This window comes from Lontra canadensis, unplaced genomic scaffold (genome assembly GCF_010015895.1).
Source record: "Lontra canadensis isolate GAN:19392208 unplaced genomic scaffold, GSC_riverotter_1.0 scaffold17, whole genome shotgun sequence".
NCBI lineage: Eukaryota > Metazoa > Chordata > Mammalia > Carnivora > Mustelidae > Lontra > Lontra canadensis.
This window is the reverse complement of record NW_022631011.1, coordinates 14,661,334-14,678,576: the sequence shown is the minus strand read 5'-3', so window position 1 is coordinate 14,678,576 and position 17,243 is coordinate 14,661,334. Positions and strand designations below refer to the sequence as shown.

At 37.5% G+C, this 17,243-nt stretch overlaps 1 protein-coding gene and 1 long non-coding RNA gene across 2 annotated transcripts in view; one reads left to right on the top strand and one right to left on the bottom strand.

Annotated features, from left to right (window-relative positions):
- The window catches only part of DSG3 (desmoglein 3), a 32,868-nt gene extending 18,215 nt beyond the window's left edge, over nucleotides 1–14,653 (top strand). Inside the window, exons 9-16 of the mRNA XM_032859701.1 lie at nucleotides 1,020–1,291; nucleotides 2,136–2,275; nucleotides 2,921–3,145; nucleotides 4,739–4,999; nucleotides 8,895–9,034; nucleotides 9,346–9,409; nucleotides 10,995–11,242; nucleotides 12,439–14,653. Coding sequence (XP_032715592.1) covers nucleotides 1,020–1,291; nucleotides 2,136–2,275; nucleotides 2,921–3,145; nucleotides 4,739–4,999; nucleotides 8,895–9,034; nucleotides 9,346–9,409; nucleotides 10,995–11,242; nucleotides 12,439–13,056 — 1,968 coding nt within the window. The 3' untranslated portion in view covers nucleotides 13,057–14,653. The remainder of the gene's footprint in view (nucleotides 1–1,019; nucleotides 1,292–2,135; nucleotides 2,276–2,920; nucleotides 3,146–4,738; nucleotides 5,000–8,894; nucleotides 9,035–9,345; nucleotides 9,410–10,994; nucleotides 11,243–12,438) is intronic.
- The window catches only part of LOC116868913, a 52,145-nt gene that overhangs the window by 22,376 nt on the left and 12,526 nt on the right, over nucleotides 1–17,243 (bottom strand). The gene's annotated exons all lie outside the window — the stretch shown is intronic.

Sequence of the window (17,243 nt, the reverse complement as noted above, 5' to 3'; positions counted from 1 at the left end):
AGCAGAAGTGTTGACTCATTTTTGCACATAGACTCTATAATTTCTCCTGTCACTTACCCATTGTATTATAATTACCTATTTATATTTTCTCTTCCACTTACTCTTTCTCTTCCATGCCACTGGAAGAGCTCACAAAACTAGTCATTGCAAACTTAAAAACTCAAATCCAGATCCCTTACCTTAATTATTTTCAGTAATGTACAAATGTAACACAAATGAACATTTTCTTATCTCATCACACTCAAGAAAAATATATTAGTGAAAGGAAAAAGCCCTCCTGGGATTCCTCAGGACTTGACTTGGGCCACCCCAATTAATGGGTCAAACAAATAGTTATCATACAAGACCATCTAAAAATGGTTCTACAAAGAGTTAGGGGGCCACCCCCCACCACTGCTTTGCAGAAGCATATTTGCCAACTAAATTTATTATGAGAGTTTGCCTTTGCCACCTAGGAATTTCCAGTCAGGAAAGACACTATTACACATGAATACAATAGCTATTCTGGGGAATGGTTATAACTGCCATTTATTTATAGGAATGTATTATGGGACTAATTTTGTGCAGTCCTCACAATGATCTGATGAGGTGAAGTTTTGCAGTTTTTTTCAAAGTAAAAATTTGAGAATCAGAGAAATTAAGTATTGTGCCATGAGTCACACAACTATTAGGCAGCAGAACTAGTATTCAAGCCATGCTATCATAGCAAATTCGGGATTCTTTCCATTGTACCACACAGCCTAAAGAAACTATAACGATGTTTTAGTAGTCTAAAAAGAGGTCTGCCATTTTGTAAATATCAGTTACCAAGGTGAGGTCTTATGAGTTAAGAATTTCAATGGTTTCTCCATCTCAACATTATAATGACTTCTGAGGCTCTTTTGGTATATAGAAATAAAAGGGCCATTCATAGCATGGGACATAGAGTTCTCTTGTCCTATTCTGGGTTTGCTGGATTGACTCTGTGATACTTCTTTCCTTCTAATTTTATTTATTTATTTATTTATTTTTTACTCTAGGCTCTAGATTATGAACAACTACAAAATGTACAACTTGGTATTGCTGTCAAAAACAAAGCTGAATTTCACCAATCAATAATTTCTCAGTATCGAGTGCAGTCAACCCCAGTCACGATCCAAATAGTCAACGTTAAAGAAGGAATTACATTCCATCCTCCTTCCAAGACATTTACTGTGCAGAAAGGCATAAGTAGTAAAAAACTGGTCAATTATGTTCTGGGAATGTATCAAGCCATTGATGAGGATACTAAAAAAACTGCCTCATATGTCAAGTAAGACTGTTTTTACATTATTCTGATGTGGTTTTAATTTATAAGCTACTACAAAATAATATAAACTTTTATATGCCAAGAATACAAAGAGACACAAAGGGGCCGACTCAAGGAAATGGCTAACTCAAGAAGAGACTTATAGCCAAATCATTGGAACATCCTGGGCTATGAGCAAAGACAACATAAGCATAAGTTAAAGTAGAAACTAAGAGAAGAATGCCTTAGCCTATGGAGAGGAATCAGGAAAAGATCTTACAGAAACTTTCAGTTGAGTTTAAAAAGAGTAGTTCTGGGTGCCTGGGTGGCTCAGTGGGTTAAAACCTCTGCCTTCTGCTCAGGTCATGATCCCAGGGTCCTGGGATCGAGCCCCGCATCGGGCTCTCTGCTCGGCGGGGAGCCTGCTTCCTCCTCTCTCTGCCTGCCTCTCTGCCTACTTGTGATCTCTGTCTGTCAAATAAGTAAATAAAAATCTTTTTTAAAAATAAATAAATAAATAAATAAAAATAAAAAGAGTAGTTCACCAGAAGACCATGGTGCAATCAAATAAAACTGTACACACAAAAAGAATATGCCCCAAATATAAGAACACCAGGCAAAGTAGATACTGTAAGAGCAAGAAAGAAATTACTTTATTGCACTGAGAAGAAAATTGAAAAATCAGGCTAATACTTAGGGATTATGAAACACTGCTTGTCCATGCGAATATGCTGATTTTCTGCCACTGTATATTTCCATGTCTTAAATTAAGTATAAATACATTAAACATAAAATCAGCTATTTTCATTAAGTAGGTAAACATTCCATATTTGAAAAAAAACTATATATTTTTTTCTGTCATAAACAGGTATATCATGGGACGTAATGATGGTGGTTTACTATTCATTGATTCAAAAACTGCTCAGATCAAATTTGTCAAAAACATCGATCGGGATTCTACTTTCATAGTTAACAGGACAATCACAGCTGAGGTTCTGGCCATAGACGGTAAGAGAAATATTTCAAAATGGGGCTCCCGGCAATGCTCAGGCAATAAGCAAACATAAGAAAATAAAACAAAAGAATAAACACCAAAAATCATATCACCTAAGGAAAGAGCAAAAAGCACTAAGGGAAACAACAGCAATTATTCATAATCCTACAACAGAGAAATTTTTACTTCATTGCTTTATTGTTTTTAATTGTCAACACTGAAAAAACTTTCTTCAATAAACTTTTGTATCTTGGATAGTAAAAATAAATCATTGTTTATTCCAAATACTTTGGCTCAAGCCTTAGGAGCAAAAATCTTCCACACAGTGCTGGGTTCATGCAGTAGGATACATTTAAGAAAACTTGTTTTTATGTTGATTTCATTTGTAATCAGTGAATTCGTCACCTTACAGGTTTGGGTTCCAAGCATATTAAATTAATAGCCTATGCTACTAGAGACACCAGCCAAGTTAATAAATTTAAGCTTGCTCTTTACAAGAGGTAGAAACTAAATGACATCCTTTTACTTGTAAGAATAACGAATATAATTTCTCATGAGAAGACATACTAAGTTGGCTGCATGCAAGTGACATTTAAAAGGTTTTTGGGGGTACAACGTATTCTGTATATGTCCTTAACTCTAAAATGCTATTCTTACAGAAAACACAGGTAAAACATCTACAGGCACCATATATGTTGAGGTACCTGGTTTTAATGAAAATTGTCCAACAATCATCCTTGAAAAGAAAACAATTTGTAGTTCACAACCTTCTGTGGTTGTCTCAGCTAGAGCACTAGACAATAAGTATTCTGGTCCCTACACGTTTTCTCTGGAGGAGCAACCACTAAAATTGCCAGTTGTCTGGAGTATCACAACACTCAATGGTGAGTAATAGTAAACTTGCTTTTGTAAATGAAAAAGTTGCTGCTTCTTTATATTTTCAGAGGGATAAAAGAGTTCATTTGGAAGCAAGTCTTTTCCAAGAATAATTGAAAAAGTTCTTTGCAATGAAGATGTGGTCTAGCCTCATGAATTTCTTCTTTCTTCAAAAGAGAAGAGGAATGATATGTTCGTGCTATTTAATATTTTTTATGTGCAATCTAATTGTTTTGTATTTTTAATGTCTTATTTCTGCCTCCACAGCACACCATAAAAAGAACAGAGTTAGCCATCAATTTTATTGCAGAGCTGTTTAAATTTCTAACTATACAAACTTTTCCTAACCAGGCAGACTGTGAACAGACATGAAGCACAGGAGGGGTCGCCTGTTCAAGGCTCATAGGAAGTTCTACTTAGTCTGTCACTAGTTAGGAATCTTGACAGCATGGCGGACTGAAATTCCTATTAGCCAGTGGGAAAGAGTTCATCATCCATCCTTCCTTTTCTTCTCACTTTTATCGTGCTAATTTTACATGTTTTATATTTTCTAGGTGTCTCCTAGAAATAGCCATTGAACTTAATAAGAATCTTCTCACTTGTCTCTAGATCTTTGCTGAACCAATCTTGATTCCCTCCATGAATGTGCTCTATTGTTCCCTAGTCATAGGTATCAACCATTGCTAGAGTCACCAAAGCATTCTTGTTCTCTGTGGTCTTCTTTCCTAAGCCCTTACTGATCTAGGCGGAAGTCCCTAGTTCCAAAGTATCCATGTAGCTTTTGGCTCCAAATGGGTTTACCAGCATATGACCAATGAAAAACCTGCAAAAGAAACATCAGAGAGAGACAGGACCTACCATTGGACATGACAGCTTGAGTGAAGCAGGACAAGGCAACAGTGGTTAGACTGAGTGGATCAGGCATAACATCAAAGGGGTTAAGATGTTAAGAGTGGTTTAGTTGATACAGCTCTGCAGCTTACAAGAGCTGCTAAGTGAGCCCACTTAGAAAGGGACAACATAGGAATGGAGAACAGAGAATAATCCATGTTCATGAGTCAGGTGGGCCACAGGCTGTCACCTCAAAACATCCTCTACCACTGGCCTTTGCGCACACGGATGAAAACTATCAGGATCAGCGGAGGTAGTGGAAGCTAAAGTAGAAGCTCAGTCTTAATAAGTTGGGCACAAAAACATGGACGTAGAGTGAAAGCATAGGTCCAGAGGGCCACAGAAGCATTCAGGGGGTTGGTGCAGACATACAGGAGATTGGCTAAGTCCCAGGGGAGGGGGCTTGATATTGAAATGTTACCTGCCTTCCATCACCTTTCAAGAGGAAAACTGCGGTAGAACTGAGTCTTCATGGGAAGCTCTAACAGTCCCATGTGGGGCAGAAAAAAGGACATGATGGAAGTGCAGCCCTGTTTACCCAACTGAACCCCAACTTCTCACTCTCAGAACTCCTCCAGCCTCACCTTATCAGCCTCCCTATTTGGGACAACGATGTTTAAGGCAACCCTGGGTCTGTTAATACAAATAAGTAGTTTTAAGGGCAAACGATGCCTGTCCTGCTGCTGATTTGTGTGATTGTTTGTCCTCAGCTACTTCCGCACTCCTAAATGCCCAGCAGCCACTGTCTCCTGGATCTCACAGTATCTCCCTCACAGTTACCGACAGTCAGGACAGACAGTGCGAGACACCAGAGAGCCTGACTCTGGAAGTCTGCCAGTGTGACAACAGGGACACCTGCAGAACTTCGAAGAAGGATAAAGACCCTGGATACATAGCTGGAAACAGAACATCAGGGAGGCTGGGGCCTGCTGCCATCGGCCTGCTACTCCTTGGTCTTTTGCTGTTGCTATGTGAGTATGCCAAAGCTGACTTCTGTTTTTGATAGGGAATCAGGCCTTCGGGCTGCATGGTAAATACCATCTTTGCAATGTACAACCATTCCTTAATGGTGTTACAGACAAAGATGGGGGTAACATTTTCAGGAAGAACCGGAAATGTTGAAAGTTAATATATCGCTTGCCAATAATCTATATTCATAACACAACAAGGCAAGTCATATATATGTTAGACAGGTAGAAAACAGCCCAAGAGAATCAAGAAGAAAAAAATTTAATCATGAACACTTTCTATACACCGCCAGTAATGTTCATCCTCAGAATAATGCTTTTACCCACAATGCAGCATCTTCTAAGATGTCTTCTCTGTAGACATAAAATAGAAAAGGAACCCTTGCCAAGTAAATCTAGAGAAAAATGTAAAGGATATAGGCTTTGAGCTTTATAATGAACATTATTAATACATCATAGGCTCTGAAAGTTATTGCTTAATCCAGCACTTCCTGAAAATAGCTTACCACTACAAATACACCCTCTTAAAGGCTCTCACTTAATAAGATTAAGCTTATTAAACACATTTAGGGAATGTGGGCTTTTTATTTTTTTTAAAGATTTTGTTTATTTATTTGACTGAGAGAGATCACAAGTAGGGAGAGGCAGGCAGAGAGAGAGAGGAGGAAGCAGGCTCCCTGACGAGCAGAGAGCCCGATGTGGGGCTCGATCCCAGAACCCTGAGATCATGACCTAAGCCAAAGGCAGAGGCTCTAACCCACTGAGCCACCCAGGAGCCCTTTTATTTTTTTATTTTAAAAATAAAACGTTTTATTTTTCAATAAAAGTAAAATTTATTTATTCAATGGATAGGTTTCTAAAATGCTTCAATTAAATCAAAGTCTTGTGATCAAATAGAATTTTTAATGTAATAGGTCTCTATTTAAAGGAAATTCATGGCAAATTCTTATATAAATAAGAAAAATCCTTGATAAATTCATATTCATTTCCCAAATTTATTATAGAACTGTAGGCTTTTCTTCATGATAAATAAGTCTATGCCAGCCCCTTCACTTAAATTTTTCTTAAATTTGCACAATATTTTTAAACCACAAGGTGCAGAAAATTACATGACGAGCCCTCATATAACCAACCGTCATTCAGATTTAATAGATCTTAATATTCACCATATCTGTTCAGATCTCTTTTTACAAAAAAGAAAGAAAAAGAAAAGGAGGAAGTTGCTATTCATACATCTAGTAACCTCCCACACATGCCATATATTCTTCTTCTACCTTCCCCAAAAATGTTTACTCTTCTGCAATTAACATGCATTGTTTCATTTCACAGCTGAAATTGACTCACCTTTCAGTTTTTCAATATCATATTAGTCAATTTCAAAACCAAAGATTTTTCAAGTACATGGATGTGAGTCTTAACACAAGCAGCCAGCTGGAAAGGGAACTTGATTCTGGTTTTCATGTAGTTCACAGGTTTATGCATGTCTGGCTCTATGGAAAAAACTATACTATGATGCAACTATAATAGAAATGAATACAAAGGGGTATTATGCAGGCTTTGTGGAGTAGGTGAATCATCAATCTGAGCGTTGGAAAGTGAGGAGGATATAGAAAGCACAAAAAGAGGGATATTTGTTCCCAAAGTGTACCAGCATGGGCCAAAGCCAGAAACGCTTTGCATGTTTTAGGAATCACACCTTGGGAGGCTAATGCATGGGGAGATTGTGGACAGTCAAGGAGATGAAACTGGAGATGCACTGATACCAATTTGAAAGGGCTTACGTACATATGTTACAGTGTTCGTGCTTTAAGCTATGAGATAAAAGAGTTGCTATGAGAAAAAAGCCTAGCATGTTCATATTTATGTTTTAGAAAGATAACATTGGCGGAGCTGTGTACCGTAAATTAGAAAGGAAATAACAGTTAGGAGGTTCTTCTACTAGTTTCAAAGAGATGATAGAAGCCAGATTTAGACATGAGACTGGAAAGGAAAGGATAAGTGTGTAAGGCATTACATGGCAAAGATTTGGAGACTAACAAATATGAAGAGTAGTTAAGAAATCCAGATGAACCATTGAATTCAGTTGTCACTTAAACCATTAAATGAAATTGCAAATACTAGAGGCAGTACAGATACATATAGTAGTATTTTGTCAGTATTTTGAAATACTGACTTTTAGGGTGTTGATATAACCTGAGGCAAGCCATTGTACATTTGGGATTGTGGCTCAGGATAGCAATCCAAGAAAGTACACCGTGTTAATCCCACAATCATATTTGCTTCCTGTGCTCCTACCATTTGAAAAAATGCCAGGTTTTGATTTTTGTGCATGACAAAACATACATTTTTTAGTCTGCAGAAATACACTCAAGACTTTGAAAAAGTTTCTCTGGATACATATATAAAAACCAAATATGTATTATAGATAACAATGATAGCAAGATCTCTAAAAGATGATTTATGCCCATCTAAAAATACTCACCATACAGGTGTATATCCATCACCTTAAAAACTAATTTGTCAACGAGTAACATTCAATTCTTCCCATACACTTAACAAAGTCATAGAATTGAGAATGGCGATAAACTAAAAAAGCATGTAGAAGTATCATTTATATGAACACTATATAAATTTTAAAAAATACATCAATTATATCCAACCTATTTTATTTATAATATAGGACCAACCTAATTTGTATAACTGATATAGCCCTTCCAGGCAATACTAGCAAATCCTCATACCACTCACTACTGTCCTTTACTTATACTACTAACTCATTTAATCCTTATAACAGCTGGTGATGTATATAATATTTATTCTCCCATTCTCTGGATGAATTACTAGAGGCAAGAAAGGATGATATAACTTACCCAGCAGGTGAGAGGTGGAGCCAAAATTAAACCCTACAACCCCTAACTAAACTACCTCTGGGTGGACAGAATTCAAACATGGGGATTCAATAGATCCTGACTAGCCAGAGGTGGGGGTGGGGTCACTAAACTAACTAGCTTTCCAGAACTTCCTTTCAAGGGAGAGTTTAGTATTTTCCTCTTGATGCATTAGCATAAGAATGATGTTAGTCTTTATTGCTGAGATGTGACAGATCTTACAGATGTGCACAGAAGAATGAAAATTACTCAGAAAGGAAAGCCCCTCCAAGCTAGGGATTCTCAAGTCACAATTAAGAGTGCAATGGTATTAGCTCATCACTCTAGTTGCGGAGTGAGTTTGCTGGTTAATTGCTGTTTCCTAAGAGATGACTAGAGTCCAGATTACAGGATTATCCTGCCCACCTAAAATCCTGACCATCCAGGTGCATATTCCCCTGACATAATATACATTGCTCAAAATGTTCAAATAATATATATATATATATATATATATATATATATATATATATATATATAAAAAACAGAAAAGGATTGAGCAACTGAAAGACCATCTTTATCATTCATCCAACAGTGACTTTTTTTTTTTTTTTTGAGAGAGAGATACAGTGAGAGAGAACATGAGAGGGGAAACAGTCAGAGGGAGAAGCTGACTCCCCGTGGAGCTGGGAGACCCATGTAGGACTTGATCCTGGGACTCCAGGATCGTGACCTGAGCGGAAGGCAGCTGCTTAACCAATGAGTCACCCAGGCGCCCCAAACAGTGACTATTTTAAGAAAATATACATATCACAAGAATGATCAGATCTGTATCCTCCAGTTCACAATCATATGAAATTTTAGGATGCTTAATTTACATTTTATTTGGTAGAAACTAGTTTTGCTTTCTATTAGATTTTCCATGAGTCCTGAAATACTGTATTTTCTTCGTAATGTTTCAGACAATTGTCAGGTCACATTGTTTCCAGATGATTCAAATGTTCCGATATTTTGTTTTCCTTTATAACTAGTGGCCCCCCTTCTGCTGCTGACCTGTGACTGTGGGATGGGTCCTATCCGGGGAGTGACAGGAGGATTTATTCCGGTTCCTGATGGTTCAGAAGGAACAATTCATCCGTGGGGAATTGAAGGAGCCCATCCTGAAGACAAGGTGAGGACCTAGTTTCTAAAACGTTTCTTTCAATCACATAGAACAAAATTAGATTTATATTCAGATAGGAAAGGGGGTGATAGGGTATAAAAATAAGACACTTCTTGACCTTTAAAGACCTTTGTGAGGGCTAAAATAAATGGAGCCTTTTAGAATCACAGCTCTTCAGATGTCCAACCATAAAAATGGTTACTCCTGTAAGAATTTGGACTTATTCTAAAGTCACCTTTTGCAAAGAGCCATATTTCACCCATAGTACCATGAAACTGGTTCATATGTAAACTTATTTATTTCTTTAACATGGTTTGCAGGAAATCACAAATATTCGCGTGCCACCTATAACTGTCAATGGAGCTGATTTCACAGAAAATTCTGGTAAGTAAACATCAAATGGATTTTTGAAGACAATACTGGGTTAAATAAGCAATACTGAAAAATAAAAAGTGTTCTAAATCATTTTTTAATAATTTGCATATATATATACACACACGCTGGGAGATGTTACCACTAAAATAGGGTTTCAATGAAATGATTTACTATTAGTGTATTAGTCAATTCCATGGCCAAGCTTGGGTTTCAATAAGTTCATTTAAATTCATTGCCACTGATGCCACATTTTTAATATCCAAAGATTTGTTATACATTTTCCAAACTTTAATAAACTGAAGTAGAGCTCTCAGTCACTTACTAATTTTTTGATTAGAAAATATTTCACACATGTAGAAAAATGTAGGGGCGCCTGGGTGGCTCAGTGGGTTAAGCCACTGCCTTCAACTCGGGTCATGATCTTGGGATCCTGGGATCAAGTCCCGCATTGGGGTCCCTGCTCAGCAAGGAGCCTGCTTCCCTCTCTCTCTCTCTCTCTGCCTGCCTCTCAGCCTACTTGTGATCTCTCTCTGTCAAATAAATAAATAAAATCTTAAAAAAAAAAAAAAAAAGGAAAGGAAAATATACCAAATACTATGTGCCTACCACTCAACTCTGACTATTTTTACCATTGGTAATATTTGCAGTTAAACCTCATATGTGCACATTCTCAATCTTATTGCCCTTCTTCCTACCCCAAAACTAACAATACCCAGATTTGAGTTCAAGTATCAGTTTTATATTCAGTCATAATGGGACAAGATCATTTATGCTCTCATATAGGTGAACTTATTTATTTCTTTGGTTTACCAAATAACTATTCTATTCATCTTGTCTCAATGCCACAATTAAGGTATAAACTACAGGAACAATATGACCTAATGCCTAATATTAAAGTTTATCTTAACCCCATACTTAGCAATAGATTGTTTTTAAATGTCTAGCCTACAAAATCTACATGAGATCACTGCAAAATGTCTGCCTTTATCAGCTACCCCAATCCTCACCTGCTTCTCCAATTATAATTACATAGCAAAAACTATACTCAGAATTCTCTAGACAAAATTAACTTTCCATGAAAGTGTAATGTAAAGGTAATAAGGAGAATAGTCATAACTCTTTAAATTGTCTTCTGACACCAAGACACTAAATTAGCATCTGCTAATTTGCATGATTACATTATGGATGTTTCCTCTTTGGTTTCCATATTGAAAGCAATGATAGCTTAATTTTAATTTCTTCTTTTTCCTGAAAACAAATAAGCATTGCATTACAAGTTTTCCATGTGCTGAATATTCTGTTTTTACTTTTCTATTTCTGGCTGTTGTCACTGAAAATCTATTTCCTGTGTATATTTTTTAATTAGTACGTTTCCAGAGCTATTCCATCTGCGAAGATCCTCTGTACAGACTCATGTCATCTGTTACTCTCTCATAACAGACCCTAGAATGTTCTTATCACCTCCAGTCATATAATTGTAATCTCTCCTACTTATTTGCCTTACTGGGTATCTGCCCATTGATATCAAAAAACAGTAAAAAAAAAAAAAAAATTACAACATAAGATGCTCCAGAATTTTCTTCCCTGTTTTTAGAAGTTTGTACGAATACATACACTGGAGGGACAGTGGTGGAAGGAACCTCGGGAATGGAACTGACCACCAAACTTGGAGCAGCTACAGGATCTGGAGCCGCTGGAGGATTTGGAGGAGCCACTGGACTTGGCATTGGTTCTGCAGGACAGTCTGGAACAATGAGAACAAGGCATTCTACGGGAGGAACCAATAAAGACTATGGTGAAGGAGCAGTAAGCATGAATTTCCTGGACTCCTACTTTTCTCAGGTAATGTGGTAGAAAATTCTGTGGCTTTATTATCTTATGTACATTAGGGATCTTTTTTCTTTGCAATTCATTGTTGTTGTACTTACAGCTTGTTAAAATGTAAGAAAAAAATAGGGTTCTCTGCCAAAATAATGCAGATAACCTAAGGTGATGGCCAAAATTGGGCCACTAGTCAAAAGGAAAAATGGTAGGTAGACACAAAGGGAGAGAATATAACAAGGGGAGCCTCCTCCCTCTGACTGGAATAACAATGGAAAGCAAAACCTTTTGTGTGCCAGGATCAGCAGCATCCTCTGCAGAAATACAAAGCAGCCTCTTTTCTGTTTCCTGTACCATAAAGTATGTCCAATGTGCATATTTTTCCGAGACAGGGTTATAGTACTCTTCACATTTTCAAAAGAGTCCATGCCCCAAAATGCTGAAGAACCATTAAATTAATGACCCAGAAATAAAAGTGGGAAAAAAGGGATGTGATCAAAGGTCAGATGAAGTGTCAGGAAGCATAGAACTGAAAAGAAAACGGGTTCAAGAACAGAGGGGACTTTAAGAGGCAGGTCTTGCCTCTTGGTTGGTGCATCAGTAGAAGAGATTTCCTACAGAGTTTTGGTATCAGACCTGGTAAATTCTGGGATCAGAACTGTTGCTGAGAAGGTAGAGTCTCACACTGACTGGCAGGGAGAGCTTGTTTGGGATGGGTCTCTTGGGATATTCTGAGATGTGGTGTGGGCCCTCGTTACGGGTCCCCCTCCCGCATGGGTCTGGAAATCTAGGCCAAGGCCCCAGTCTGGCTGAGAACTGGCTTAGATGGTGCAAGTGGGATGCCTGTCCCCGCCCCGAAACACAAAGACATGCCTTTACAGAAGCACATAAAGGGACCCCCACCCTGGACCCAGTGAATAACCTCCAGGCTTTGAACACGTTGGTTTTGTAGGTCCAAATCCATGCCAGTGCCTTCAAAACCCAGACTTAAAACGTGAGCCTAGGCCAGACTCAATTCCGAAGGAATGACAGCTACACTGTTCTCCAAACACCAGATAATTTCTCTGACAAGATTGCTGATACCCAGAGTATGGCTTTGCTTCTGTGGATTACCTAAATTATGCATTCATGATCAATTCTTGAGTTCTATGAACAGTATTGCATTCTTCAGCTGAGACTCTTTGAAATTCATTTTTTCCACTTTTCTCCCTCTTTAGAAAGCATTTGCCTGTGCAGAGGAAGACGATGCCCAGGAAGCAAATGACTGCTTGCTGATCTATGATAATGAAGGAATGGGTGCCCCCGGTTCTCCCGTGGGCTCCTTGGGTTGTTGCAGTTTTATTGCCGATGAGCTGGATGATAGCTTCCTGGACTCGCTCGGCCCCAAATTTAAAAAGCTTGCAGAGATAAGCCTCGGGATCGATGAAGAAGCCCAACAATTTCAGCCACCTTCCAAAGACAGCCATTTGGGCATGGAATCCTGTGGCTGTTCCCTAGGAGTCCAACAGCCAGAATCTGTTAGGGGCCAGACTTTGTCAGGCAGTCAAGGAACTTCTGCTTTGTCTGCTTCCGGCTCTGTTCTGCAGCCAGCTGTTTCCATCCCTGACCCTCTGCAGCATGGTAGCTATTTGGTAACAGAGACTTACTCGGCCTCTGGTTCTCTCGTGCAACCTTCCACTACAGTCTCTGAGCCACTTCTCACACAAAATGTAATAGTGACAGAAAGGGTGATTGGTCCCATTTCCAATGTTCCTAGCAACCTACAGACTCCGATGGAGATAAGGGGGTCACGTAATATGATCTGTATAGAAGATCCTTGTTCCCGTCTGATATGACCAGAATGAACTGGAATAACATATTGGCTGAATATATTATTTGGACCAAATTGTTCAAAGGAGCATAGCAAAGCTCACAGTATTGGTCTAATTGGGCACTTATTTTGGATTCTCCTAAACCGAGCTTGATCAGTTTAAATTTTCTAGTTAATATCCCCAAACTGGGTCATGTTGTCACTCTCACTTCTCAAATACCATTCAAGTGGTAGTAAATCTGGATGTTTCTCAAAAAATCTTAAGATCATATTCAGTGGGAAAATTCCAATTAATAATTAACAACTTTTAAACTTCTATTTTTGCAGTACCAAAGAAATGTATTTGTCCCTTTAAACAAAATGCAACGTGTTTTATTGGATTAAGCACTTGGAGTCAAGAGCCCCAGTTCTTGTCTCAGTCACCTTTTCTTATGTCACTAATAATGACGTAAGAGTCATAAGGTCTTTGCTAAAGCATTTTGAGCTGCTTGGAAAAGGGAAATAGTTGCAGCTGAGTTGTCATCTTCTCGGTGTTGGGAGACCCTAAGTGCATCTTTTGCTCAAGCTAAGGGCTACTGGCTTATGCATTAAACTTGCTATATCTATATCCCTCCATTCTCAAAATACAGTTTGATAAGAAAATATCATAGAGCATTTAGGAAAGTTTAGTATGGTGTAAATATTTTGTGTTTTTCTAAATTACTTTGAAAGGATCTATCCAAAGAAAAAATCTTACTTTGAGCTCCTTTGTATACATTTCTCACTACAAATCCTGTGTTAATAGTTCTTGAAAATTACTCTTTATTTTTTAAATATCAGTGAGTAGATGTAATTTGCATATGACATATAGTGATGTTTATTATGTTAACAATGTCTACAGACTTTGTGAGAATACAAAACATGGTTTTTCTCATAAGGAAAAGAGGCCTCTGACTAGATTAACATACGGTGAAATTTTTGAATATGTATTATAAGCCCCGTTTCAAGTCAAAAAGGGAGATGGAAAGGGATTATCATTAACCTCTATTTTATTAAGCCTCAGTCCTTTGAAACAGCTACAACAACTAAATTCTCTAGCAAAACAATGAAGATTTTGAATTCATTACTTCATACATGTTGCCATGATAGCAGTGCAGCTCTTCAAATCATTTCAGGTCATTCATCTTCAGCCTTTAGCCCCTAGAGAACACCCTACCTTCTTAATCAACATTCTTGTCTTAGCTGAGTCTTTACAAGGTCATTGTCCAGCTCCACTATCTCTAATTGTATATAGAAGATTTCTCCCTGTTTTGTTGCCATATTCAAAATCTATTTGTTTTTCCAGACGGAATGCAAAGTAATAAAGTGTCTTTTAACACAGAAGGATACAGTCCTAAGCCTCCCTGGGGGGAAAGAGACCTCCTAAATGTCCCTACATCTAACATCCTTCCCTCTCCCTGGTGCCATGCATGACTACCAGGAAGGTATGTGCTAGGATGGCCAAGAAGAGCGGGCAATCTGTTCTTTTAAGATAATCCTGCTGTTTCAACAACACCTGCAGTGTGCCCATCTTGAGGTGAGCGGGCTTAGACCCTGTGGAGCAGCTGCCAGGTCCTGAGGAAGCTGCCTTGCTATTATCACTGTGGCCTCTTCTCAATGGAAGCTTGTTCTGGAGTCTAGATCACACATGGTTGATTTGTACTTCTGTTATGCATGAGAATTAATAATAATAATAACCCTTATTTCAAGTTCAAAAGTGTCTTCAGGATCCTCAAAGAATTTTGGCGTTGCCTCTTAAATCCCAACTTATGATGAAATGGGAATTTTGCTGCATTGCCAAACTACAGAGGAAACTATGTCACTGTAGTAAAGGCTCTGTAAGGGAAAAATTGAAATTAAATGTGTTTTAAAATAAAAATAGACTCATCTTGTCTAGAAGGACCTCAAATTGAATTGCCATGTAAAAGTAAATTCAAAGCAAAAATGTATCTGTATTTTTTCACCAAAAATAAAAATTGTTTTAAACAAAAAAAAAGAAAAATGTTTAAAACTGTCTAATTGATGTATTATAAATTTTAAACAGTGTATGCTAAAACTTTAACAGTATAACACTAGGATAATAAAACCATTCGCAACAAACATGAGTACTTCCTTAACCATTTAGTAAAAGGTGAACTAATCTAGAATTAATAGTTACTAAGAAATATAAGGTAAGAAACTGACTTACATATGTATTTTTATCAGTATTTTATATATTTTTTCTAGCTGATACCTTTTGTCCATCCTCCTAGGCAGGAAGGAAGTACCTGGGGACTCAGGATCTCTTCTTCAGGTGGAAATAGTGCTGGATGAGGTCAGAGCAGTCCTTTATTAACGAGATGCTTTAAGTCATTTATTACTTGTTTGGTAGTTTGGAATGATCTTTCGGGCAAAAGTTCTGACATGCAATGATGCCTCAGAGACAAAAGCTGGAGTAAAGAGAAGGTAAGGTTTCCAGCCTAACATGATGAAAAATGTACTATGGATCTGGGGACAGCTGTCAGCCCCAGCAGCCTGGATGTGTCTCCCAATAAATGTCTGTTATTTTTATGTCTTCCTTTAAAGGGATGCCACAAAAAGTCCCTTTGGAACTTCAAATCTTGCCTTGGCTGACCTTCCTCATTCTTTAATCCGTACAATTCAACTGGGAACTGGTGTATGAGGAGCAGAAACTGGGTTAGAGTGGGTGTTGAGTGAAGGAAAAGTGGATGGTTTGATTCTGACATTCCAAATCAACCCCAGGAAAAAATGAAGCCCCATGTAGGTAAATTCCAAAAATATCCCCTGATCCTCAATTTATAGAAAGTTTGAAGAATTAAAAACAGCAAGATCAATGTATCTTAACTATCAAATTCAAGGAAGAGCATGAAAAAACACACTCAACTGACAAGCTTCAATGCAACTAACAATTAAGAAACAAGTAAATGTTAAGAATCTCTCCTTCCTGTTATTGGTAATTCAGTGTTTTTTGCACTCCTGCAGAAAATACTGAGAATATTCAGACTCCTGCACTGGGTCTACAAATAACTCTGAGTCAGAGATTATATGGCTTAGTACCTGTTCAACAACACAATCTGAGATCATTTTTAAGTGGGGGGGCTAATTGATAAAGAAAAGAAGATAATTGTTTGATTTACAGGTGCCAGAAGCAACATGTTTTCCACAATGAAGACTGAGATTCCTTCTGCTCTGCCTGATCCCTCCATGACAAGACATGGGCCCTTCAAGGTTGGTGTCATTACTTTCTTTTTCTTTTATACATAGACTTTCTTTTCAACAAATGCAAAACAGAATAATCTAAACACAATGCAGATACAGTTAAAACTCAAGAGAATAATGGTCTAAAAGAACAAGTGCAAATGGATACAGTTACCAGAGCAGGAAGAAACTAGACACTGGTAAGCCTCACCAGCTGGCCAAGACCGTTAGTTACATATTCTAATTTAATTCCTACAGTAACTCTAATTATAATGAGGAAAACAGAGATCCAGAGAAGCAAATTACTACCTCAAAGTCATTCAATAAAGTGACATAAATGTAAAGGTTTATCTACAGTTATTCACAATAGAAAGCAATAATAATATATAACTATTACTCTGTCAAAATAATCTGCTTGCTTTCAGCCCTAAGACTTGAGTAGAGCATGAAAAATTGGAAATACAAAGAAAACAATGAAAATAATTTTTTAAAGACCAGAAATCTAGATATAATTCTAAAGGTTAAAGAAGCAGTACATTGTAGACAAATATATCTATTTGGACATAGAGGACAGGGCAATCTATATATTTCTATATGTATCTAAGATTGAGAGATAGAGAAAAGGGTAGAGACAAAGGAATGAATAGAAAGAAACAAGTACATGATTTGCTGCTATTCTGAAGTATATGTGAGTTTATTTTTCAGGGCACAATAAACATCTCTTCCACATTTAATAAGGAAAACAAACTACCCGAAAGTCATGGAATCTCTTTTCTGGTCAACTCCTTAAGGATTACTTTGATAACACACTATTTAGAAGAGGTCATGTGTGACATGTAGCTAGATGTAAAAGTAACTTTATATGGAGAGATTCTGATTCAACATTAATACATATTGAGAAATGATCAACACAGTAAGTCTAGGTAACATCCATCACCATACATAGTTATAAAAAATTTTTTTCTTGTGATATGGACTTGTAAGATCTACCCTCTT